This window comes from Homalodisca vitripennis, chromosome 7, assembly GCF_021130785.1.
Source record: "Homalodisca vitripennis isolate AUS2020 chromosome 7, UT_GWSS_2.1, whole genome shotgun sequence".
Taxonomy (NCBI): Eukaryota; Metazoa; Arthropoda; class Insecta; order Hemiptera; family Cicadellidae; genus Homalodisca; species Homalodisca vitripennis.
Window position 1 is genome coordinate 46610161 of NC_060213.1, and position 27179 is coordinate 46637339.

Consider the following 27179-nt stretch of genomic DNA (forward strand, 5'->3'; position numbering starts at 1 on the left):
GGAATTATCTGTGACGTCAGAACCACACATATTTCTTTTTTGATTGAATTAATAAAATGAAAAATTATTTATAAAGGCAAAGTTAGGGCCGCATGGCCCTTCCTTATACTTAACCTACAACAATGTCAAAAATGAATTAAATATTACACTATGATTAAAAGTTAAAGAAATAATCACATTGAAACAATGTGGACAAATTAATAAAATATTTTAAAACGTGACAATGAAAATTTAATAAAACTTCTGTAACTCTTAAAAAAAATAAAATTATACTTTTAATATACAAATAAAACTAAAGAAAATATTACAACTAGTTATTGCTAATAAGTCCTAACTTTTATTACACACAATCTAACATTTATCCCTCTGCCAGTGTCATGCCCCAGCATCTCAGACCGAAACCGAAATTGACCGAATTGGTATGCTGCTCAAATGTGTCCAATGCTGAAGTCCATCTATTTATCGGATGATAAACGTATGTCTGATATAATCTTTTCCATATTCCAGGATGGACACTCAGGGGTTCCGGGTGCACGGGAAGGCGATGGTGGAGTACATGTGTGAGTACATGGAGAGCTTGTCGAGCCGGAGGGTGACGCCGAGTGTGGAGCCAGGGTACCTCAGGAAACTGCTGCCCAAGGAAGCCCCTGACCAGCCGGAGCCCTGGGAGAGAATCATGGAGGATGTCAACTCACAGATCATGCCGGGGGTGAGTTTTGAGGGAGCCGTGGGAAACAATGGAGGAGTGAGACCATTAGTACGCCACATGAAGATCTATGCTTGCAGGGAGACTCCAGATTTAAATTCCAAGCAAAATGCATGCCTGCTTTTAATTGTTTCCCGTTGGTTGGCCTGTCTATTTTTCAGCTTGGATTTTGGATTACGTTCCGATTTGGAAGTAGACTCAATAATTTTCCTTTCCAGTAATTAAAAGATCATAAAATTAAAGTCGTATTAAAATTACTATAGACATAAATATCCTCAGAAACTAGAGATTATCCTTTGAAAGATTTTCACGAAATTCACCTCCTCAAGCACCTTCATGTTTTCAAGCACCTGGATACTGTAATAAAGTACCTTTCTGATAGCTTTAAGCTTTGAATTTTAAGAGAATGGAGGCACATTCACATGGGGATTATGTAGCAGATATGTTGTTCGGCAAAGTTACTTCATTTACTTACTAGTTGCTTTTAAAAATCGACACTACATTAGACTATAGCAATGCTTTATATGTCTATACCGGGTGCCTTAAAAGTCCCCTCGCCCCCATTAACTTTCTTATGAATAGAAATGAAGTGATTTACTTTGGGGGGTGTTAAATAACCAACCGAGGAGTTTTCTATATATTCATATTTTTAACCCTCCTCCAAAATGGGTTATTTTTAGGGTAAGTCAACATTTTTAAACAGGAAACCATGCAAATCAGCGGTATCGCGGTGGGACTTTTAAGACACTCGGTATAAACATAATATATTATATGTTCTAAGTGTTTCCACTTCTATTATTTTAAGAGTATTGTCAAGTTGAATAAACTAAATAGGTTAGAGTAGAAAAATACATACAAAGAAACTTAAAAACGCAAAAATTCTAACAGTTCGGTAATGATCTCTTAACCTATCAAGTTTAGCAAAACGAGTTACGCGATTTTATTTGCAGATTATTTAATAAGGGAAATAAATCTTGAAAGACAATATTTAAACAGTGAATATTAACAAAGGTATGGACTAAAAACCAAAAACCTGAGAACGCGAACTATATGGGTGGGTACAGAGGAGCAAAGGGTAGGGGTGGGAACCTTTATATCCATACACTTGTCTACATGGAAGTAGACGATAGGAGAATGTAGCTTTATAATGATGATTTCCTTCATCACCTGTTTTGAGGAACATATTGACGTTTAAATATTCATCAAGAAAGAAACATTTTGGCTAAAACTCTAACATATTTCATATTTGTACTTTATATTACCTCAACTTCGATTAAATTCTCACTGGACTATTCAAACATCATCCTGTAGCCATATCTAATTTTTCATATTGTCTGAAATTTTTCAAAAACCTTTGTATTTGCATATTTACATCATATGGTATTTTAATTGTAATAAAAATTAAGTAAATTTTATTTGTGGAGTCGCCTGATGATGAAACCTTTGGTTTCGAAGGGCCTCGTCCGAAAAATAAATAAATTGGAAATTTATTGTATTCCTTACATTTAGTATTTATAAGTTTTTTCCAATTGCTCCAATAGTCTTCAAAGACTCCGTAGTTTTTTATGTCAGTTGTCACAGATCTAGAGTATCTGGAAGATACCGAATATGAATGACGAAATGCTATTCAGATTTTGGGCTTTGTTTTACGATAGCAATCAGATACACAAAGTGTTCCCTCTAAATCTTCTTGGACATCAGTAACACCCTAAGGCACCTACAATTGCGAACTTATCCTATGACCTTGGCCCGGTTTGACGTGGACATTGTCACATCCGCAGTCCTGCCATGCCCGCCTTACCCATATTCTCGGTCAACAAGGTTTGGCCGCGATCGTAGTTCAATGTCGACCGCGGGCCTAACTCGCTTTCAAAACAGCCTGCAATTAATTAAGAGTAATTATTAACCAATTATCCTTCAGGCGTCGACACTGCGCCACAGTAGATAAACTGTGCAATTTAAATTTATGTGCACGGTATGTTTATTCGCCACGTACACCTATAATTTTGTGTTGCATAACTCTCTGAATACAACTGAATTTGCATGTCGAGCGAGTATGGAAAAAGAAACCGCCATTATTTACCGTATTTAAATGGAAATTTCATATTGGAAAATAAAAAATTCAACAATTTGTCTATTATTTGTTAAATGGATATTGATAGTAATTGCTTTAACAGTCAGTGTATACGAAACATTCAAAACGTGCATGGAAACAATTTTAATGAAGTAATACTATGAAATACTCAACTTCACATGATTATCCATATGCACGATGCATATAAGTCTATCAACGAGCACTGGAAGTGAGAAATTGTGATTTATTATTTTACAAAATGCGTACTTCACTATAATCTGCAAATTAGACACAATGTTGTATAATGTGATACGGTAAAAATATAATTAATTTCAAAATGACAATATACGGTTTAATAGAAGAAATATCGAGAGAAATCCATTCTAAGATTATTTAAATACACCGTAAGCCTTGGTCAGGTTTTTAAGCAAGCTTTAATCGCAAGGAAGAATATTTGAAAATTCTATATGAATTTATAATTTACAGTTTTTTTTTTTTTTTATATTTTTTAGTAAGTTGGGTTTTAGATCAGTATACAAAAGTGAAATATTTAGACTGTTATTTAGGTGATTTTTACATAACTTACAGCCATACGTCTAATTTATAGCGTATCACTTGTTTATGTGATTCCTTTATAACTTAAATTTTAATTTTTGAATTACAGTATGGAACGTAACATTATTGTTACCCCTAAAACAACAACAGTAGTATATATTTATTGGGAGTCACTCTTTACATAATGTCTGAATATTTAGTTACTTAGTTAAATTACTTAGTCTTATTTGTTAGTGTTTTTCTTTGATAGGAAGTACCTCACTACGTGTCCCATAGCAGGCTTCGCTGAGGTGGAATCCAAAATTTCAAGTATGTAGTTACATGCGTTACTATGTCACGTGTTAAAATTCCATATTATTTTCCTCGCTTTGTTAAAAAATTTATTTACTGTACTATTTTTCCGATTAAATCATAGTTACCCATAAGGCCAATGTAAAAGTAGTCGCTTACGCTCTGCCAAATATCATGAATACAAATTGACTACAAGTTATTATGACATAAATTAAGATATTAGTACTTTTGAGATCATTGAATACTTCTAAATAAATGAAAAAATTATCACTCGTTGATATGGCGACATTATTATGAATAACAAATAAAGAAATAATTTTAACTGTGATTTTACGGTAATTAATGCTGGAATAGCTAATTTTCCCATCATTTCATATATTATTTTACTAGACATTAAGTTTTATGTACTTTTAACGTTTTTATATCAACTTTAATGTTTTCCGCTATAAAACTTATGTTACGTCCTTTAATATACATATGGACGAGTAAAGGCTTTATTTTTCTGTTAGGTTTTATAAGCTTTTCTAATTTATAACTGGCGAGTAAAAATGTACATAAAATTAAAATCAATTCAATTTTTCCTTCTTTAAGTTTCAGAATGATTTTGATATTATTCTAGATAATTAGAAACTGTGCACGTGGAATTGTTTTGTATTGTGTACATGATTGCTTATTGACTTAAAATTGTAATAAATACGACGATGATTTCGATTATAATTTGTTTTAACTTAATGCATGCTAAAAAGCCATGTTTTGAAAATATTACTTTTATTTGTGTATATGTGTTTTTGTTTTGTTTTTAATTTACTTATAATTCATGAATAGGTCTTATACTGTTTGTTTTTAAGTGTTTATAGGGCTATAATTTATCTATCGTCTAAAATATATCACTTATCTAAAACCTTTAAAAAATATATTAATTTTTATCAAACGTTGGTTGCTTAAAAATTACATATTAAGACAATATCACGGAGAAATATTAAAAAAATTAATATCACAGACATAAATTACTGTTAACTAATTTGTTTGAATTCTGTGCCAAACAAAGATTTTAATACTCATTAGACAATATATTATAAATTATTTAGATATTATTAAATTATGAAAATAAATTATTCTGTTGTTTTGATAAAAGTAAAAGTAAAAATATTTTGTAATTTTTATAAAAATAATTAATAACTTAATAACCATGCCAAATTTAATTCAATCTAAACAATCTCTGAACCTTTTCAAAGTGTTTTGACGTGTTCTTATATCGTAATTCATATTTTGAATAGTACGTCTCAAATTATCAATGGGAGTTCAAAAGCATTCTGTAAATATAAAGTAGTACTACGCAATAAAACCGAGAGTTCCTACTTGCCCTCTGACGTAGGAGCAATAACAAAATAGGAAGTGAGAGTCCAACCTTGAGTTGTATACATTTGAATATATTCAGCTGCAAATAGTGACAACATTAAAACTGCATCCGCCCAGTATAAGAGAACATGACCTAGGGTTGGTGTAAGTAAGGCAAGCACTATTGTAGGTTTTAAAGTCTGTGGATCTATGATGCAAAATTTCAATATGTAGGTCTTTGAATTTACGTACCATATAAGGTGTATGGAATGGGCGGTAAAGTACAGTATTTTTTTGAGCGAATATCTACATCTACCTTTCTCCAAAGATAATCTCAAAGACGCAAAGACTTTCCACGTCCATTCTTATATTAGAAATGGTAGGTATTGTTTTTTTTTTATATATAAATTGTGTGGTAGGAGCTCGCCACACCATGTGTCGCCTAGTGGTTTGGCAAATTTCAAGCCTAGAGCTCATATAATTCTTGAAATGTTCAGTGCTCAGACAGATAACCAATCATACAGAAAATAAACTTTAGAACCCCTGACAGAGAAAACTGAAATTGTGTCAGCCTACTGGGTGATAGGTTTCAATGACAATGAAATGAATCCCATGGATGGATAAGCACTATCATAGAAATCAAATTTTCTTATGTACGAGGATGCAAAATAGAAATAAAAATCTGCTATGAAACCTTTCTCAATATATCTTGTAACTTGATACATTTACATTTTGTATCACTAACTTTGGCTTTATAACAGTTTTTAAATAATAAAAGTCCACATACCAAGTTACCATGTGATGATGTTGAAGTTTTGGGATAGTTAAGCTACATCACTTAAGATTTCACATATTAAAATGTCGTATGGTTGTACTCAGTTTATAAATTTACTCTGCGATTTTCTCGTTGTGACCATGGTTTCCACTAAGATCATTGAATGACATGCACCATCGCCGATTTGGTATTGCGTATGCAGAAATGAACGTTCATGGAAATGTTGAAGTGTATATGTCAAGACATCGCACGGAAAGACAGAAATTATATTTCTTTCAACACCAATAAGACATTTGAGACACAGCATCCTACTATTTTTTCTCTGATAAATCCTGTATGTCTTCTAACATTTCAGGTGGCAACGAAACAACAGTCTTGATTCCAAAAATAGGTGGTGGGCTAGAATCAGGGACTTCCTCTAGATGAACCAGTTAGATGCTTTCGCATCTATTCCATGTTCACACTGGTTTTGGCTCTATCCGCAGTCATTTCTAGGTTACTTTTAAACATTAGCATGTGATCAGGTGTGACTCATAGGTGATTAGGATATTCTCTGTGATTAAGTTTAACATCTCCAAAATGGACATTGATTTTGGAATTTGCCGACTTGTTGTCAATATGAAAGCCGGATACTTCAGTGATTGAGCGATAGGATTTAGTTTTATTTTCTTAGGATATTATTAGATGATGGTGAGATTTTGAGGTACAGTAGCGTCAGTTTTATCGAAGTCATTGTGCTGCTAAACCTTTATCATCTGCTTAGAAGAATTGTCTGGTCTGTTCTATGGAAGAGGAGATCAGCAGTGTATACATTAAAAAGCAGCAGAGCAAGAACTAACCCATTAGGCAGACCATCCTTGAGTGTTCTCAAAGGGCTGTCACTTTCAAAAAGGAAGATCCTAACTTTTTTCCGCTCGACATAGAATTTAGGAGCCGCAAAAGAGCAAGGCACGGGACAAGATTACAAAATTGATAAAGAAGGCCGTTCCTACAGACAGTTTTACAAGCCACTTGAACATCCAAAAAAGATGACAGATGTCTTGGATTTCCTCTCATATTCTCCTCAATAAAAGCTGTTTGGGCAAGAACCTAGTCTCTGCAATTACGACAGGTGGAACCCAGATTTTTGAACAGAGACAATGAGATTGAGAATAGTAGATAGTCGAGTGTACAGCAGTTTTTCAAGCAAATTATAACACAAACTTAGAAATGCTGTTAGGTGGTAATTTTCAGAATGCTCTGGCTCAACGCTTGGCTTCAACACAATTATCTTAGATACTTTAAAAGATTTTATTAGCCTACCGCTTGCTAAGGTTATGTTGCAGATAGTCAATAGCCAACTTCCTACCTATACACCAGTGTTCTTCAAACATTCTGGAAAGGCACTATCCATTACGCCTTCCCTCCTAATAGCTTTACCTCCTAAAAGTGTGATTCCTTTCGTTTTGAGATCGTATTTTATTGAATTATCATCATGTTCTAAGGCAAGACACGCATCTTACTGCATGCCTACTTTTAAAGGATAAGACGTTTTCCAGTGCCTTTATGTCATTCTGCCTGGTGATGTTGCCAGACCTTATATTTACAGACAGTCTTCTTAGTTTCTCTAAAATATTTAGCCGAATTCCAGAGCGTGGGTTTGGCACAAAAAGGAAGCCTCGTTTTAAGAACATATCGGTACTTTCTCATTAAACAGAGGCCACCTAATCAAAGCACGCTGCGGCTGATGTGGTTACGTGTTGTAGGTTTAGGTTTACTAACATCCAACCTAACCTAGTCTTAGATAACCTCTAACCTAATCCATAACATAACCCCTACACTAACCTAACCCCTAACCTACCACCTAACCCCCTACCTAGCCTAACACCTAACTTACATAACACCGAATCCAACACAGCATCTAATCTAACACTTATCCTAGGCTAGCCTAAACTAACCCCAAACCCAACCCAATCCAACCGTTACATTGTGTAACTGCCCACTCAAAATTGATAAATCCCGTTTATTATCAGTGGCCTCTGTTTAATCAGAAAGTACCAACATATCTACAAGAAAAGGTACACCGTAAAGTTAACGGTAAACTGAATAATTATTTTAGATTTTTATCACAAATATTTTGCATTTTTCTTGATATCCTCCATTCCCAAATTCTCAGGACACTTTCTGACTCTTTTACAGGTGACCCACTGGCAGCATCCACGGTTCCACGCGTACTTCCCTTCTGGAAACTCCTATCCGGCCATCCTCGGTGATATGCTTTCGGACATAATAGGCTGCATCGGATTCTCCTGGGCGGCGAGTCCCGCCCTCACGGAGTTGGAGACCATCGTCCTGGACTGGCTTGGTAAGTATTAGAGAGTTAAAATTTGGATCAACTCGTTGCTTTTCATACAATCATGAGGTACATTGAGATCGTGTTTCAACTTCCAGTTTGAATTATATCACTTTTTTAGCCAAATGATCGTCTAGTATATATCTGAGTAAACTCTCTTTTTGTAACGAAAAAAGGCTAAATTTACAAAAGAAGTGTGTTACTGACACACCGAGGGTGCGCCAGGTAACTCCGTCTCTGCCTAGAGGCTGCAACACAGTCACATCACTATGTTAGTTCCACTAAAAGGCTTTTGAGTATGAAATCAAAGTCACTGAAAAATGTAACTTTGCAGTGCATGATATCATTGTATAAATACTAAAAGACTTCCATGAAGATATGATATTAGAGTGAAGAATTCAAAAATGTTTCTGATAATACTGTTACTTTCTGATATGTTACTTCCACTAAAAAGCTTTTGAGTATGAATTCAAAGTCACTGAAAAATGGAACTTTACAATGCAGGATATAATCGTACAAATACTAAAAGGCTGCGATGAAGAGTTGTTATTAGAGCGAGAAGCAATTCCAACGTGTCTCTGATAATGACATGTTTTCGAGTTGGATGAAAGGGAAGAAAACTACCATGATTATTTTCAATAGCAATAGCAGCAAGAGATGCCACCTTATCTAACGCAGTCTTACACGATTACGTGAAAGGCAAAGTGGTATTTTAATGTAAAAGCGTGACGAGTTCAACAAAAATTTAAATTTATAATCGAGCACCGCGTTCGTACGTAATGATGTATCACATTGTGAGCTCCAAACAAATATCCTCTTGGCTATTATTAATGACTACGTACGTATGCAATAAAATATATTCTTGCATAGGCAATAGTATTTCTTATTTACCACTTTCTTCACGTCTTTGACATTTCATTTACTTTCGTTTTCAGGTAAGGCCATCGGACTACCAAATGAGTTTTTGGCTTTCGCCGAGGGCAGTACAGGCGGAGGTGTGATTCAGGTGGGTAAAATGAAAAATGTCTTCATTTAACAAGTGGAGCTAGGGCTGTAAAGTCTGTACCTAACTGTATGTAACTTTTCTGTACTTTGATCTTTTGACTCCAAAACCAATAGAGTACTTCCTTGGCCCAACTCTGTACCAAGTTTCATTTCTCTAGAACCTTTCTACCAAGAGTACCTCACAAAGGGACCGCCAAACAGATAAAAACACGATTTTATCAAGGGTCTGTCAGATTCTTAATAAATAATAGTGACTGTTAACTTTGCATATATATTTTTAACCCAAAGTTCTCACAAATTCAGTTCAAAAAGTGTTTATAAAAGAAATTACCCTATTTGTCTTACTGATAGAGTTCTGATTTGACGGTTTTTGCGTAAATAATTTTGAGCAGGAAAAACAACTGCAATGTTTATTATAACTTATTTATAAAACTGAATATTCCAATTTAAAGTGAACTTAAAGAACATTACATGTACCTACTATTAAGTTTCATTTGGTTTACTTATTGAACTCACTTTAACAATTTTTCATCATTTAAAAAATTTTTTGATGGCTTTAAAAACAACTGCTATATTCCTAAACTGGCGATTTATTACTTATTCCGATTTAAAACAGAAGACTCCGAGTTAAAGTAAAATTCAAGTTCTATCGAGTTCCTTATGGTTTACATAAAAAAACTCTTATAACACATGTTTTCACCATTTTTCTTCTTTTATGATGGCTTCTAAAAGCAGCTGTTACACGACAGGATTACAATTGAAAATCTTTACTTGCCCCTACCAACCTAAATTTTGAAGGATAACATATTAAATATACCAAATTACGTTTTTTGAGATACATAAACATTCACTGAAATAAATCTGTTCAATTTCGTTTGATACAAATATAAAAGGACGATGAGACTGTTGGTGGTGTTGAATTTTGTCACGTGAGATCAGCATCCATCGATTCGCTATCTTCACGATAGTATGAACTTCGGTAATAATAAGTTTGAATTTAGATAATAAAATTTTACTAAAAAGTCGTTTTCTTTCTCAAAATCCAAATCAAGCCGACTGACTTCAGCACACAAAATGTGCTGAAGGTCGCAATCCTTGTAATCTTATGTACTTGGTATGTTCATTCTCTTGATCACATATTCAGTAGGGATCCTTGAGCCAGAATTCAAGTGTGGGAACTCTATATTTTTCTTTCACTTCACAAATTATTTAAAAAAAACTTAAAAAAGGTGAATATAAATGCCAGGATCTTTAGTTTGGAACATTTTAATGTCAGCGCATTTGAATTTCAAATAACATTGTCTAAAAAACCTTTAAATACTGCGAGCATTTTACACTAGATTTTAAAAATCATTAAAGGTCCAAAATTCTTAAATTGTATGCCAAACCCGAACGCTGATCATTATACACAGGAAGAAGGCACTACAGACTTTACATCGTGCACAGGAATTACCTGAAACAACGCTGTAATTCCCCATCACAGTCAGAGGTACAATACAGTCCGGCCATCAACTTGCTAACTACGTTAAGTGTCGCAGTAAAACATTAAGTACGTGTTAAACATCATCGCAAACCTCGTAGTTTCCTCCCTATCTGAATCGTTCTTTTTCCTTATTTCCTTCCATAAACCCGAAATGCCAAGTCACAATGTCATTCAAATCAAATTTATGATTCGTGAAATTCAATATTAGTAAATATTTTCCTTGCTGTTAGTTTTACATTCAGTGTCTAATTTCGTGGGAAAATACTATTTACGTATTCTGAATCAGGTATGAATACTGACTGTTTATGTCTTTGAAGTGTTTTCTAAAATGCACACCTGTTCTTACGAGTGATTTATGATTTCGGGGAATTTTCAGCTGATCATTTCTAGTCTCGACAAGTGTCACTAAAGCCCTCGGCCTTTTATTTTCTCGTACTAATATAGTCCTTCATAGAATTACTTGTTGCTTTATTATTATTTCCTGATGAGACAGAAGTGATGAGCAAAATAAAGAATATTTTACATAAAATCATACGTTTTAGATTGATTATAGGCTGTAATAATATATGAAGGGTTAAAGTAAATGAGTAATTCATAAGTTCAACGTTGTCCATGTTGTTTCATGTTATATAAATATATATACAGGGTGTTTGAAAAGTATGGGTACGGCTTAATATTTTAAAAACCACAGGAGATAACATCTATAAACTTTGCACAGTGTCATATGGCTATGTAAAACTATTTTTCCTTGCTATTACCATGACATGCCAACCATGGGGGGACGGCCCACAGAGGAAAACATGGAAATCTTAAATTGAAGCATGGGTCGAGTGATACCTCATTTGAAAGAGCTCACTTAGTAGAGTTGAATGCCGCAAACCGCATCTCAAAAGGTTTATCCAATCAGAAATGGCGGGTTGTTTTAGGTACACATTGTGAAGTACATTATGCGCTGCCATTTCTGACTGGATCGTCGTATTCTGATGCGGTAGGCGGCGTTTCACTCTACTAACCAATGTGTTTTCACTAACTTTTTTCAATTAGCAAATTATGTCATAAATTTATAACACAATAAATAAAACACAATAAATACCGATGTTTTTTAGTTTTATTTATTGTGTTATAAATTTATGTACTTCACAATGTGTACCTAAAACAACCCGCCATTTCTGATTGGATAAACCTTTTGAGATGCGGTTTGCGGCATTCAACTCTACTAAGTGAGTTCTTTCAAATGAGGTATCACTCGACCCATGCTTCAATTTAAGATTTCCATGTTTTCCTCTGTGGGCCGTCCCCCCATGGTTGGCATGTCATGGTAATAGCAAGAAAAAATAATTTACAGTCATATGACACTGTGCAAAGTTTATAGATGTTATCTCCTATGGTTTTTAAAATATTAAGCCGTACCCATACTTTTCAAACACCCTGTATATATATTTATATAACATGAAACAACCTGGACAACGTTGAACTTATGAATTACTCATTTACTTTAACCCTTCATATATATAAATTTCACAGAATATTTGAATTCAGACCAGTTTTATTTTGGTTTAGACTGTATTACAAATTTAAATTAAATCCTTAATAACTTCTCGACGACGAGGCTGAAAGCACACAGTCTGAGCCACTTTATTGAGCATTTATTAAGCTACAAGTATAAAAATCTAATACACATGAACAGAACCAATAAAAACCCTTTTTTAAATAAAAATACTATTTTAAATGAATGGTAAAATAATTTTTAATTTAAATTAAAAGTATTATCAAGATTGTATTATCCACCTTTTTAGGCAGGCAACGCCGACGTACTCGTACGGACAGACGTAGACGTTCAAACATTGTACGCGACTAGTCTTTCTAACCCAGGGAAGCACAAAATTTATATTTTTACAAAACTACAAAGCCAAATTTTCACAATACTAGCGTAATATCTCTTGCCTTATGTGTCAAAATTAAATGTCAATTAAATGTGATGGTCTTTTTAGCGGGGTGTGAATCTGTTTATGATTAAGTGACATAACTAACACAACATAAACACAATACCATCATAAAGACTACATTTGTGGATTATCTATCAAATTTGGATAAATATTAGATCAGCTATGAAATACAAGGTCTAATTCTATTGTATAACCATATATTTCAGAAAGTATTCATTCATCAAATTATTACATCAAAATCCGTACTATGAAATACATTTTCTTTTATTTTCCTAACGATCCTGAAATGAGTCACTAAATTTCTTGTCTTTCAGTAACTTCAATGTCTTTATTATATTTCACTATTTATATTCCTCTTGGTGACATGTACGCAAAAATTGAAAACAAACCGCAGCCATTTCAAAGGCAAAGTTTTGTTAGTTCTAGCAAAGTAAACAATAACACCAAATAAAATTAATTTCAAATAATATAATTTTAATGGATATTTCAAGAATTATTCTAGATAATATCGTCATATAACCTAAGGAATGCTTGATATGCCATTCGATAAAGGTTTCCTTTGAAACCCCTGTCACACTGAGGATATATTAGTGTGAGGCAGGGGGTAGTTAGATTCTAATATAGTGCGCTATGCCTAACGTATTAGAGCTAGACTTGATGTTTTGATCTAAATATATTTCACTATACTAAACACTGACCACCCTACTCTTACTTTTGTCATCACAAGAGGAGTACATCAGACCAAGTGTTGTAAACAGGCTTCACTAAGTTACGAGGCTATGTGTTTTATTTCAACGAAGTGCTCTTTAGACATAGCTCATGCTAATGTCCAAAGAGCCGCTTGATCCAACTACCACCAAAACTCAATAAAATACTCGTATACCTGTAATTATGCTGTGAGGGTACTTATTTGGAGTTACAAATAGCATAGGAACAATCATGTATGTGACCATTACAGTTTTATCTGTACAGTAAACCTTGTACCGACTCTCCTGTTTATTCTGTTTGAAAAGATCCTCACACAGACCAGTGTAAGAGTAAGGCTGAAATAGGGAACGGAGTATCCTTAAAACTGCTGTAGGTTTTAAGAAGAATTTCATAATGAAACCTAAAGTCTACACCATTTTTAAATGATGATTAAAAATATATTTTTACATTACACAATGAATTACTAAGAGCTTGTACTATGTTATGAATTTCATTTCCAAAAGGTTCTTGAAGATTTACAAAAACACATAAAACATGAAAGTGTTAAAAATATGTATAAGTGATATTGTATGTATTCAATAACGTCCTGTATCTACCTTTGTCTAGACTTCAGCTAGCGAGTGTGTTCTGGTGACCATGTTGGCGGCGAGAGCTCAGGCGCTGAAACGCCTCAAGAAACAGCATCCATTCGTGGAGGAAGGAGTGCTGCTCAGCAAGCTGATGGCGTATTGCAGCAAGGAGGCACACTCGTGTGTCGAGAAGGCGGCAATGATCAGCTTTGTCAAGCTAAGGATTTTAGAGCCGGACGACAAGTGTAGTCTTCGTGGCGCCACTCTGAGACAGGTAAGCGGTAGAATTGGCCATTGTTACATAGAAATTCTACTGAAAACCTCTGATGCATACTGCAACAAAAATATTTACTGGTGCTTCTAGAAGACAGCTCTAACGAGATCTTCGAGTCCCAACTCGAATGGTAGCGCACTTACCCGGCAAGTGAGATATCCGGGTTCGAGTCTCGTACTTTTTCGAGCAATGGTGATTCAATAGTTATTGAAATTAAATTCGGCTATTGCCATTCATACAATTTTGATGGCTGTAAATAAAAGTCGTTGGAAGGTACTTGTCTTCCGATCATATGTTAGTTTGGTTATTTAAAAACGCGTATTCGTCAGAACCGGCCAAGTACAATATAATTGAACCGTAAAAAGTAAGGGCTCTGTGGTGTAATGGTAGCACATTCACCCGGCAAGTGAGAGATCCGGGTTCGAGTCCCGGCGGAGCAAGTACTTTTTGTTATTCAATGTTTATTGAAATTAAATTCGGCTATTGCCATTTATACATATTTTAGATATATATTATTTATATTAAAAACATATATTTATGCTTTTATAGTGCATTATCGGTAATATTCATTAGCACGAAGCGATTTACAGAGCGATATACTGAGTTACATACAACCTATGTCTTACTCTTGATGAATATTATATGCTTATTTAAACATTTAATATGTAAAAAGATGTGCAATTATCTTTCTCCCCATATGCATTATAGTAGTACATAATGTATCAATATATAAGTTTAGTAGTTATATTATAACTCTTTTATAATATGTCCATTGTCAAGTATCATTATTTAGATATTGAATATATCAATCCCTGGCGACCAATGAATGTTAACGAATAAAGTTTTAACAGAAAGAACAGTTTAGACTGTTTTGCCGTACAGTAATCCCTAATCACAACAAGGAACTTTTTAAATGGAGATTTCAACTAATAATACAATGTTCCAATAACTTTAGATATGGCCTAGTTTAATTAAGTCTAAGTTGAATCCCTACATTACAATAAAAATTTTAAAGATCTTAAGTCCAGTAAATAAAATGTTAAAAAGTTCAGACTGAAATTGTTAAAGATTTATCAAAACAACAGTTCTGTATAAAGTTATTATATATAAATATACTGTCTATGTAAATACATATATGAACAATATAATGTTAAATCATAATAGTATACGCGAAATAATTTATAATGCGGTTTTTACTGAAAATGTTAATTCCGTTCTCAAAGGTACTAAAACCAGATATAAGTACGGTATATTTTTTTCTTCACATATCAAATGAAATGTTTGATGCAACATCCACAGAGATTTCACTTTGAATAAATCATTGTTACAATACATTATGCCCTCAATTACAGAGGATCTCGTACAAATTTAGTCAAATAACAATTATGTGCAATGTAATATAAAGTACATGTTTAAGAGTGATCCTCCAGATAACATTCAATGTTTAAAACAAATGTAAAAGACTAGTCAAAAACAGAATGAAGTTGAAGTTATAGCTAAGAATGTACAAGAAATATAATGGTAGACTTGAACTTTGGAGTCCAATGAGAGAATTCTATGGACAGAAAGTAGACTGGCAAGAAGGCTCGCATTTTAAAGTGTAACACTTTTTAGGTGCAGGCTAGAAATAAATAAAACTATTGAAAAGTGGATTTAAAAAATATTTAGTTTGTTATTGAGGTTATTGCACATACTTCATGAACAGTAACTAATTTAATTTTAACCCTCCAGAAGAACATAATAATTTATATACATTATATTTCTTGAAAATAATAATCACTGGGTTTAGCAGTGAAGTTGTAAAAATCTAAAAACTAGTGATCATAGATCATACATTTTATATTTGATTAAGATTTCAATTATCCAATTCACTGTTAATTCTGCCTCAGCGTTGAGTCCAGGAAATGATGGCATTCGCCAATGCATCGTGATTAAAATTTCAAAACGAGCCAAGCCCATTCCATGAAGAACAAAACGTAATGGTGTTCTCCAGAAATCCCCGATGTACAAAGAGTGCGTTGATGTCTTCATTTACAACAATAAGCCATCCGTCAATAGTCAATCAATTACGGTTGACGTGCCTATCAGCGATGAATGTCGTCATGTGATTCATTAGTTCCCTTATTCCCTCTCTCTCTCTCCAACACTGTTGCCTTCCATTGCCTTGTAACATTACTATGTGTGTAGCCTTGGAATGTCGCAGTGTAAAATTTATAATAGTGAAATTCTTTATTCAAATTAAAACTCGTCATAAACTATACAATAGCCAGTCAAATATTCATTAATTAATTGAAAATTACTGTATACACTCTTTATTTAACATTTTCTGTCCAAATGAGTTCATATACTAGTACCTGCCCTGTATATATCTGCTGACTTAGCCGAATTAACCAACTCCTACCATTACGAACTAACATGTAATAAACTTCACTTCAGATCCAGAACAAACTGATCGATTTCGACCCAGTTGTCCATTTCATACTAAGAGCTAACTTTTTGTCTAAAAGGGCGGATTCCTCTACCAGAAGGACATTTTTGGAGTTTCATGTCATCAATGCACCCCAAACATTGCATGTGCATTAACGGTTATTGCATGCAGATAGTTTGATATTTTAATTGATAACGGTACCGACATGAAATAATTTTTAAAACATGACTAAACCCTGATTTTTATTAAAGTTATAACTTTTTAGAGTACGTAAACATGATTGTACTCAACATAGTAAAACAGTACAGTTAGATGTAGGACAATGTGCACTCAATTCCTCTCTTTTAAAATTAACATATATTTGAAATTTGTATTACACAAATTATAATTAATTGCTAGTTCCCATTCAGTCCCTTCGCCATTCTGACTTTGAAAGTATTTACATTGAGCATAAATTTAACAATAGTAGAAGAAAAAGGAATGCAAACATTGTGCTGGCACCCCAAATTAATTCACGTATTTTACTTATAAAAGTGTGCCCATTTTAAAATACACTTCCCTTATCGAGTTTCAATGACGCCCAGCCATTCCCCTGGACGGACGACAACTATTATACAATTCATTCTTGCCTATAGAGAAATGAAGTTTCGAGTTCACAGATAAAATATTTGTAGATAAAACTTGCGAACAGTTATGCTACATATCGTACTATATAACATTTTTAAAATTTATTCTGTATTTATTCTGCGAATTTCTTGTTACCGTCATGGTTACCCATTAGACCGAAGTAACAAATGTTTGCTTATTCTTAGCCAAATCCCATGGAGTGGATTTTAGTGAAATGCACTGTTATCGAACTATATACTGACAATATAGAAGTGAAGAGTCATTCAATATTTGAAGTCTATTGGCCAGTCCGTTCACGAGATATCGAGCGGACAGATATACAGAGAGAAATTACATTTTCATATCCCTGGAGTGATAGGCTTCGCTGACGCTCAGCCAATTATATTACTGAGGTTGAATATCATTTTATTACCTCTCCATTATTTCCTTAGCTATTATAAGTAACTGGTGCTTTATCTAATCAAAACTATCAGCTAGATAAACATACACGATTTTTGTACGGATATGGAATAAGAGGAAACAAATATGTAGCATACTAATGACTTAGTTCATTACTCTATGATCATTAAAAGCAGACAAGTTCCATCCTAGTATCTGTAATGAGCTAATGCGGATATAGTAGCTTTGTTTGCGTTTGGATGGCTGAGCTGATTAATCGGTTTACAAGCACTTCCTATATCCACAAACAGTCTATTTTCGGTTTGGCACACGTTACAGGTTCGGCTGGTCAATTCGGTTGGACCAACAATTGACGCTTATATCGACGTTCTGTAAATATTTGCGAGTGGAAATGGCTTCTGGTAATGATATCTTGGTAACAGAACGGCAATCAATCAACTGTTTCTTAGAAATTGCTATTAATAGTGCTCCAACAACCAATATGACATTCAAGGGAACCCACCAGTTTTTCATGATGCTTGCATCATGGGATTCCGGTCTTGGTTATTTTAGTAAGCGGCTAAAATTGAGTTTTCAGTGATAAATTTCATCTCTTTACTACCATAAAGTGGCCTTACAATATTCGTATCATCGAAGCGTATGACCTCATACGCCTTAGTACATTCAATTTCCTTTAATCCAAACCTTAAAATCCAGTTTTTAGGAAGCACTTGATTGTATCTCACTTACCTTTAAATATTCCTTTCACTTATTTAGAAGAAATTTAGAGCTCATCTGGAAATAACGAACTGAAGACGTATTATTAGGTCAGAAGTTTAATTGGTAAGCTACTAATTGTATGGCAGCTCTAAAGTTTAATTTGCTCAACACGTTTATGAAATCTACTCAAGTGTAATTATTTGGCATTAAAAAGACTCTTAAGATCAGTTGTTGTTGTTATGAGAAATCACGAAATACTCAAACACACTATACTTACTGTAACAAGACTGCCATTCCATAGTATGCAAAACAGTCTCGTTGAGCACCGTAGTATGTGGGCAATGTTAGTAGTCCTCAAGCATTTCTGCGGTCACGTAACCCTATCTCGACCTATCTCGTCTAAATCTTCTTCAATCCGTTCCACAGTCTATAATATTAAAAGGCTCGAAACCATGTGGGTGACCCTAAGCACAACTGACTAGAAATTTCCTATGTCTGTACTTTATCCTAGTTTGATAAAATATATCTAAAAGGTTAGACCTTCATCAGGGGCTTTACTGGGCATCATTATCTGCACGACAAGATATTTTCAAGAACCCTTGAGGTTATTTACGAACATTTGGAGCAATTTTTTTACTTGTTACACACGCCCTTTTGACGAATCAGTCATTTTTAATCTTCCAATGTGTCAACTTTCATTACAGTGCTAATGCAATTACCGCCGGTTTCAGTTTCAAGGGTGCTTTAAAACATATAGACCTATAAAGTATTGTACATGTCTATAGCGCCTCTTTAAACAGACCTAAATAGAAAACCCGACGTCATCAAGTGCAAATCTCTCTATTAATAAATACAGGTTAAAGTCCCAACGTCATTATCACGAAGTAGTATGAGTGAAGATATGACTTTTATCGTTCTCTTAGGAGAAGAAGATTAGGAATTGCACCTAGTCCTATAAGAACCTTTGTGCTGCTTACGGAGTGACAGGATATTCTGGATGGGGAAGGTTGGGGGCAGGGAGTTTAGGGGGAGATCCATGAGGAAGAAATTAGGGCAATGACCTCAAGTCATGTCCCATCGAAAGGAGGGGAGGCCAGCTTTGAACCAGTATCTCCAGTCAAAGCAGGCAGGAGGTGACAGATTCTTATGTTGAGGCTAGCAAAAACCTTTGACACTTAGGGAACAAACCCTACCAACTACAAAAGTCATCTCCCGCAATAGTCTATATTTATAGAATTACCCTTGCACCCCAGAATCTCGATATTTGCGGTTAGTGATGTGCCACTTCTGGACATCCTTAAGGTTGCCCAGATTGAAGTGACACATCGGTATTTGCCCAGTTCAGGTTCAACTGGAAAGTTTAAATCAGGCAGAAGTGATCTCTGCTGGCTTAAAATTTTGAATTTTCAGCACAATTTAAAAATAATGAAATTCAATTGGAATGAGTAACTATCTTGATACTACTCAGTCTTTTCAAGGCACTTTACTTCTTACTCCATTCTCATCACGGTTGGCATGCTCTAGGCAATGGAAGAAGACGAAGCGATGGGACTGATCCCCTTCTTCGTGTCCACTACTCTAGGCACCACTTCTTGCTGCTCATTTGACAACCTTCCGGAGATCGGCGCCGTCTGCGAGAGGTTCCCCTCAGTTTGGTTGCACGTGGACGGGGCCTATGCAGGCAACGCCTTCATCTGTCCTGAGCTGAAACCTCTTCTAGCAGGTATGTTCTTTGTTTTGGTTAAAGCTACTGCAATACTTCTTGGCGTGTATATTTACATCATTAAGATTCTTACAAGTAGGAGTATGAGAATCCTGATGGCCTTACTACAAAGGTTGTTCCAGTACACGTCAGATACTGACTCAAACAATTTAAAGCAAAAGGAACCACCACCTGTGAATTGAAGAGTCTGTAAGTTCTCCAGTCAGTACCGGATTTGACGAATTAAAGTTTCAGTCAACACATACGACTGAAAATAACCCTTGACAGGGAGGCTAGAGGACATAGTAACATATTATATAATGTATTACTCTATGGTTGAAGTATACCAACATTTTAATACATACAATATTTTGTCATGGTGAGAGCCGTGATAGTCATTACATCACCCTCTATGGTTAAGAACAAATATTTTAATAAATGGTAATTCCATTGTTCATTTTAAAGTCGTATTAGTCTAAAACATTATAACCAAACTTTTGCTGGTATTATTTATTTCAGTTATGTGGGCCTGATGATGTTTTCTTTCTATGAAAGGCCATATTTATTTGTTCAGTATCGTGACGATGAAAACTTTGATTTCGAAAGGCCTCGTCCAAAAAATAAATAGTATTAGAAAAGTTTTGTTTTACTAAATACTAACTTTAATCTTTATTATCTTCAACAGCTCGCCATTAAAGCGATAAGCAGACTTATCAGTGTCACAATTGAAACACTACAAATAACGCATTAGTACACTTATATATGTATGTATGTATTATTTTACGAAATTAGTTAAAAAATTATGATTGCTTAAAATAATCCAGATAAGAAAACCAGTAATGAGATTTACATAATTCAAGTTTCCCTAACAATGGCTTGAAAATTTCCTCCCAACTTTGAGAAGCATGTTTAGCCTTATTCTATTTATATTCATGAGCCACTGCCATACTTTAAGATCTTAATGAATGGAATAAGAGCGAGAGTCTGTACAATACAAGGTCAACAGTACTGATAACAGGTTTAAAGGTCACAGACGGAATTTGAACCTGCGTTATCACAAATTCAGATCAGAGTCTGACAGACCAGGTCACCAACTCTTGCAATGTAGAATAACTAAGATCGGTATGAACAGTAAGTCAAGTTTAACAAGCTTTACCATATCTAATTACATAATATATTGTTGCGTGTTTTTTTTTGTTTTTTTTTTTTCATTTTCTGGCCCCAACTGGCCGTAAAACCTTTATTATACTCCAATACTGATACCGTGGAAACACCAGTTGCACTGTTCAAACCTGGCTTTGAAACAACACAGATAACTAACCAAGGTCATACACATACGCAGGTTCTGTCACGCATGGTATTATGGCAAGTCAAGTCAAATCGTTTATTGCGAAAACTTGGCATATATAGCTAACGTCTAGGAATTTAAATTAAAATAATTTATTCTTTTATACCACAATACTCATTCAGACATGCAGTGGATGCATTCCTGCATTCATTCAGTGTCAAAAGTATGCCAATTCTACCCACTTCCAAGGTCCGGGTCACTCTTTTAAATGCTCAGTCTTCCAGTTATGTGCTATAAATTCTCCAATAAGTCAATAACGTGCTATGGCTATTTATAATAGCGTAAGTAGCAAATTCTGGCACGTGCCACACAAATACGCTCTGTTTGCGATAAACAACTTTAGAGGGTAGTTACTTCGAAAATGAATGAACTCAACATCAATCATGACCCGTTGTATCAAAACATCAGAAGTAGAATCAACTCAAATTGGGAATTTGGACTCTTCCTGAGTAAAAAAAAACTTTAAGACAACTATGTATTTTCATTGTTTAGCTTTTCAAAACTCTCAAGATTTAAGGATTATATTCTTCTATGCTATAAACGTGACACGCATACTCGCATTCCTGAAATCTTGTTTCATACATTTGATACTTTAATTCTATAAGGATGCTTTGCTATATATCATCACATTGTACCATATAAAGCAGCTATGGTGGGAAGGGTTGATTCAATGTGCGTGTTGAGTTTGCACCAGCTCACCTTCCTCTTAGTCCAGAGTCTGGAATCTGACGCTGTCACATACTATACTACTGGAATTTGGAGCCATGTTGGATTTCTATTCCAGGAGCCAAAAATGTTTTAGGTTTTTTACTTATTTACTGATAAGACATGTGAATACTTCTTCCTCACGTTTTGTACTGACTACCGACGAAGAAGGAGGTATTCTAATTGTCTCATCAGGTGCACAATTAAGTGTACTACGATATTTTAAACGCGTTCTCTAATACCGGAGGAGCAGGTGAGTTTTTCTACACGTAACGCAAAAAATATATTCTTGTGGGAAGAGTTGATTATTCAGTGTAATGTTGAGTTTAGCTGCATGTCACCTTCCAGTGTTTGGAATCTGACGCTGTCACATACTTGCCTTCTGGAATCTGGAGTCTTGTACGTCTGAATATCGCCTGAAGAGATCAGATTCTAGACGCTGCATTAATAGGAAGGTGAAATGTAGCTAAACTCAACGTTCTCATTATCCAGTTTTCTCACTATCATCTCTCTGTTGGGCAGGTATCGAGTATGCCGACTCCTTCAACACTAATCCCAACAAGTGGCTTCTGACCTGCTTCGACTGCTCCACTCTCTGGGTTCGGGACAGAATCAGGTTGACTTCCGCCCTCGTGGTGGATCCACTGTACCTCCAACATGGCTACTCCAACAGCACCATCGACTACCGCCACTGGGGCGTTCCACTTAGCCGTCGCTTCCGCAGTCTCAAACTATGGTTTGTCATGAGGAGCTACGGTATTTCCGGTCTTCAGGCGTACATCCGGCTGCACATCCGGCTCGCCAAGCAGTTCGAGCAGCTCGTTAGGCAGGATGGAAGGTTCGAGGTTTGCAACGAGGTCAAGGTCAGTGTCATCAATCTTAAAATACCGTATACGATACCATTTTACATGATTAACATACGGCGGGTGCCACTATAGATTTGAATTTGGCGCGTAATCTATCAGTAGCCGCGAACACGATAGCCAGCTGCGCCGACCTTTAGGTCATAGCTTTAACAATGGGAGCCTCCTACTATCTGGAATTCTGCTGGACAGGTTCTGGTAGGATCATTCCTGTCTAGGATAGCAAGCGGAGAGCAGAGGTTGTATCGCAGTCGTTGTGCGGCTATCGGGTAGAGTAGGCCGGATAGAAGTGTTTGTAGATCGTCTACGCTTAAGTGTTTTAGTTAGGGAACTTTCGGAACCATATCTAAATTATTAGTTTATTTTCCTCATCAAAGCTGGTTAGGTTTGGATGAAGGAAATCTAGTGGCGGATCCACGGTAAAGAATTAGTCCTCTGGAAAGGTGCCCTGTTCCGGTCGCGACGACACGAGGTCGCAAACGGTATTACTTCATTACTTTTGCTCGTAGAAGATTGGTAGCAGTGGAAAATAATTACTACCACAATATATTTAAATTTCAATTACTCATAAAAAATTAGTATTTTTTATTTCCCAACAACTGTTTTCAGACTAAAACTGAGATGTTTTAAAATAAAACAATACCAAAATTGAAATGACATCAGCTCTTCGTGTCAACATTTTCTTTTAAATCGATGTTAACAGTTTAAAAAGCGAGGTAAGTTTAGTTTTATTTTAATAGGTATTTACTAAACTATAACAATAAGGTGATGTCCTGACTTAGTGGTTCATCGACGCCCAGCAAAAAGCAGATTCGATAATGTTTAAATCGTTTTATAAATTCTATAATAAATTTATCTCGCATGTCCCAAAATCCCTTAAAGATCCTAAAGCCCTAACTGGTCATCGAAACTCTCAGTTCATGTTCTTCTATTCTATTAGCGGAACAAGTCATTCATCTTTAGCTAACTTATTATTGTTAAGTCTAAAACAAGAGCCATAAATTCTGGTGGCAAAACAGCCAGTGGGAAGAACATCGCGGCTGATTCACCCACAAGAATCTAGCGTAGTGTCCATTCAGCTTAACGACGAACGCTATTGCCGAAGATAAACAGTGGGGGAGTGGTGACCGCTGGTATTCTTGCAACGGCTTTCCATTCTGTGTGGGCTTTTGTTTCTGGTACCGCAAGTCCTGGGCGTAAACATATACGAGTTCCGGTCACAAATAGATCAGTAAGAGAAACAGTTATAAATATAATTTTACTGTCTGTTCAAGTTTTATTTCAATAACAAATCGCTTCGATAAATACAATCAGAATTCCACCACTCCTACTCTTGAACTGTCATGCACCAACGTATAACTGGTATTCTCTCGCAGTAAGAGTATTATTATTATCAATTCTATTTTTAGTAACATATTTCATTAAAATAATGTCTAAAAAGTAAACCTGAAGTTTTAGTTGTTGAATACAGCATCTAGCTACTACTTCTTAATGAATAGCTATCCAAAATATACTTCAATAGACTAAACAAATCTTTAATTGTATTGTTCACACTACAAAAAATTGAATAAAGATCTATCTACGATATATCTCATTAAATAGAAAGATGGCCTTCAGTTAACGGCAATCTTTGAAGCTCCTTACAGTTCGTTTAAGTTAAATGAGATCCTATTGTACATCCGATCTCAGATCTCAGATTACAAAATAGGATTAAAGTCTGCTATTAAGTTTTTCAGTCAATTGTCCAACCATCAATCTATTTATTTTAATAGGGTTTAGGTCCATCTACAAACTAAAATTCAAGATGGATTGATTAGATGTTGCCCCACTCAGATTTCAGGTTGTCAAGTAGGGCTCAAGTCTGTCGGCCAACTGGGCAGCGATGATGGTGTACATTAGACTAGTGGATAATATGCTCAACACTGTTGACATATCCACATTGTACAGATCCAGAACTGTCACCCTCGGTGGTCTTACCATCAACTGACTCGAAAACAGCTCTATCTGCTCTTTACACTCCAAAGAAAACTCAGACAGAGATATTAGGTTCAATCCGTCGAGTATATCTTCATTCTTCTCAGTCAACTGGGAGGCACAGAAGCATACTGAAGAGATGAGGACGACTTGTTGGGCCACCCCTTGGACCACCGATGGCAAGACACAGCCGTTGCCGAAGAAACAAGGGAAGCAGTAGAATGTAACCATGTGGATACCCATCATCAAAAAATGGACGCACAGCCTCAGACCGAAGCAATCGCAGAATATTTCACTCGAACGTAACAGAGCTGCGTGACCAATTCTGCACCCTTCCAGAAATCGAGGATTGTTCCAACTCGAAGAGTTTTCTTCCAGGATTGACTTCAATAACTGGAACCTTTTTCTCAATTCCCAACTGAGAGTGCAGAACAAGCACACCATGGAATGGAATGGCACGTGTAGGTAGATGAGTGAGAGTATGTTCTTGGGAAGGAAACAATTCTCGAATTTCCATTCGCAGGTCTGATCAAAGTATAAGTATACCTGATAAGTTAAAATAAAAATCAACCACCAATTTCTTTGCTTAAGCAGGAAATTGTATCTTGGATAAATACTTCTCATGAGAGTGTCAACCCGGTCTACTTGACGTAGCAGGTCCAGAAGACGTTTGTCTGAGTAAGTGCACACTGCAAAATAAAGAATGTTCAAGAAAGACTGAACTACAGGTAAACTTATTCTTTCTTTGTGTCTCATGGATTTCACTCCTCCTTCAATGAAAAGTTCACTAAGTAGAACGAACACTACGGCGTAGGCTACTTCAGGAGACAACATGTTCCATTTCATTGCGTGGGAGTAACTTTGTCTAACAACACCTGATACAGTACATATTCCGAAACACTTGCACAGAATTAAATTTGTTTTAACTGACACTAGGAATGGAGAATGGTTGTCGTTTATTTCCCGTTCAAACACCATTATGTAGGACGTCGAAGTATAAAACCACACTATTTCTATTTATAGTTTTACAAAATAGAGCGCAGCAATGCTAATGTCCTTCTGTCTGCGCTGAAGCAATCAAATTAAATTAGCCATTAAGATAACTAATTGATTGGATTTTCAATAATAAAACAGTTTTAGAAGATAAGAACACCCTTAGGTAAAACTGTAATAATATATTGATTACTTAGCCTAAGTGACCTGTAGACAACCGACACCCTTGTGAATATCATGATAATTAAAATACATAATTAACCCTGTATGCCTACTCAAGATTAATGAAAATAAATTACTAAATCATAGATTAGTGTAACAGATAAATTGTTTTGGTGAAATGCCAGTGAATATTTTAAACACGTTTAGATAACAGTATATCGCTTGAAACTCTTTATACTTATTCTTATTCTCTTATTCTTGGAAGAGGCATTGTTTATTTTCGTACCCAGGGGGTTTAAAGACACACAATACCACGTGGTCTACGAATGACTTATTATTGGTCTAAATTTATACTGATAAGTAATACATTCAACTTTTGAACTCAATGTCTGAAAGATATTTTTCTGGGAGCCGTTAAGATTATCACTGTGCGTTTATCACAATTCAAAATTATTCTATGCGTGACTTACCTGGACTACCCGGAATACACTCACAGTAGTTCTGGGATTCATTAACTAATTTTCTCTCATGTCTTTTCTCAAAAAAGTACTTACTGCTCTTATTTTGAAGACGCGGGTAGCTGTGTAGGTGTTTGCGAATTGTTTCCTGGGACATATAGCCATATTAACAGCTTGTTTAAGGAGAGTTATGTTTTCTCTTTTCCTGTTGTGCCTCTAATAGACGGGATTTTTGGCCTCGAGAGTCTGTACAAGGATCTTATCAGTCAGGATAAGATGGATTGTCAATACAGGAAATACTGATAAATACGAGTAATACTAATGTCACAGGCAGGTTTGAAATTATGTTATCTATAGCACAGCTCCAAAATCAGACCCCAAATCCGACACCTATGACCGTCTGCGATTATCACTTCAATTATCAGAATACAACTACATGTCTATCTTATGTAGTAGTCATAACATTAAAATTGATATGCGTTTCACAATATAATAGTTTGCACTAAAACAAAGATATCATGGGAAGGGTTGATTCAATGTCAATGTTGAGTTCACCTACATTTCACCTTAACCTTAATACAGCGTCTGGAACCTGACGCTGTCACTAACTTGACTCTTGAAATCTAGAGTCATTCCTCTGAACGGTTCAAAAAGAGTTGGCAACAAATAAGTTTAAAATGAACTATGTGCATCGTTTCGACATCAATGACATCTAGAGTACAAAATATAGAGTAATCTAGGTGAGGTAGTCTTTTCATCATGTGC

The 27179-nt window shown here is 35.3% G+C and overlaps 1 protein-coding gene across 1 annotated transcript in view; it reads left to right on the forward strand.

Moving 5' to 3' along the window:
- Nucleotides 1-496: 496 nt before the first annotated feature.
- LOC124365810 (tyrosine decarboxylase) overlaps nt 497-27179 on the forward strand; it is a 56185-nt gene continuing 29502 nt past the window's right edge. The window contains exons 1-6 of the mRNA XM_046821843.1: nt 497-709; nt 7918-8083; nt 9007-9077; nt 13820-14056; nt 19734-19932; nt 22487-22827. Of these exons, the coding sequence (XP_046677799.1) occupies nt 509-709; nt 7918-8083; nt 9007-9077; nt 13820-14056; nt 19734-19932; nt 22487-22827 (1215 nt within the window). The 5' untranslated portion in view covers nt 497-508. The remainder of the gene's footprint in view (nt 710-7917; nt 8084-9006; nt 9078-13819; nt 14057-19733; nt 19933-22486; nt 22828-27179) is intronic.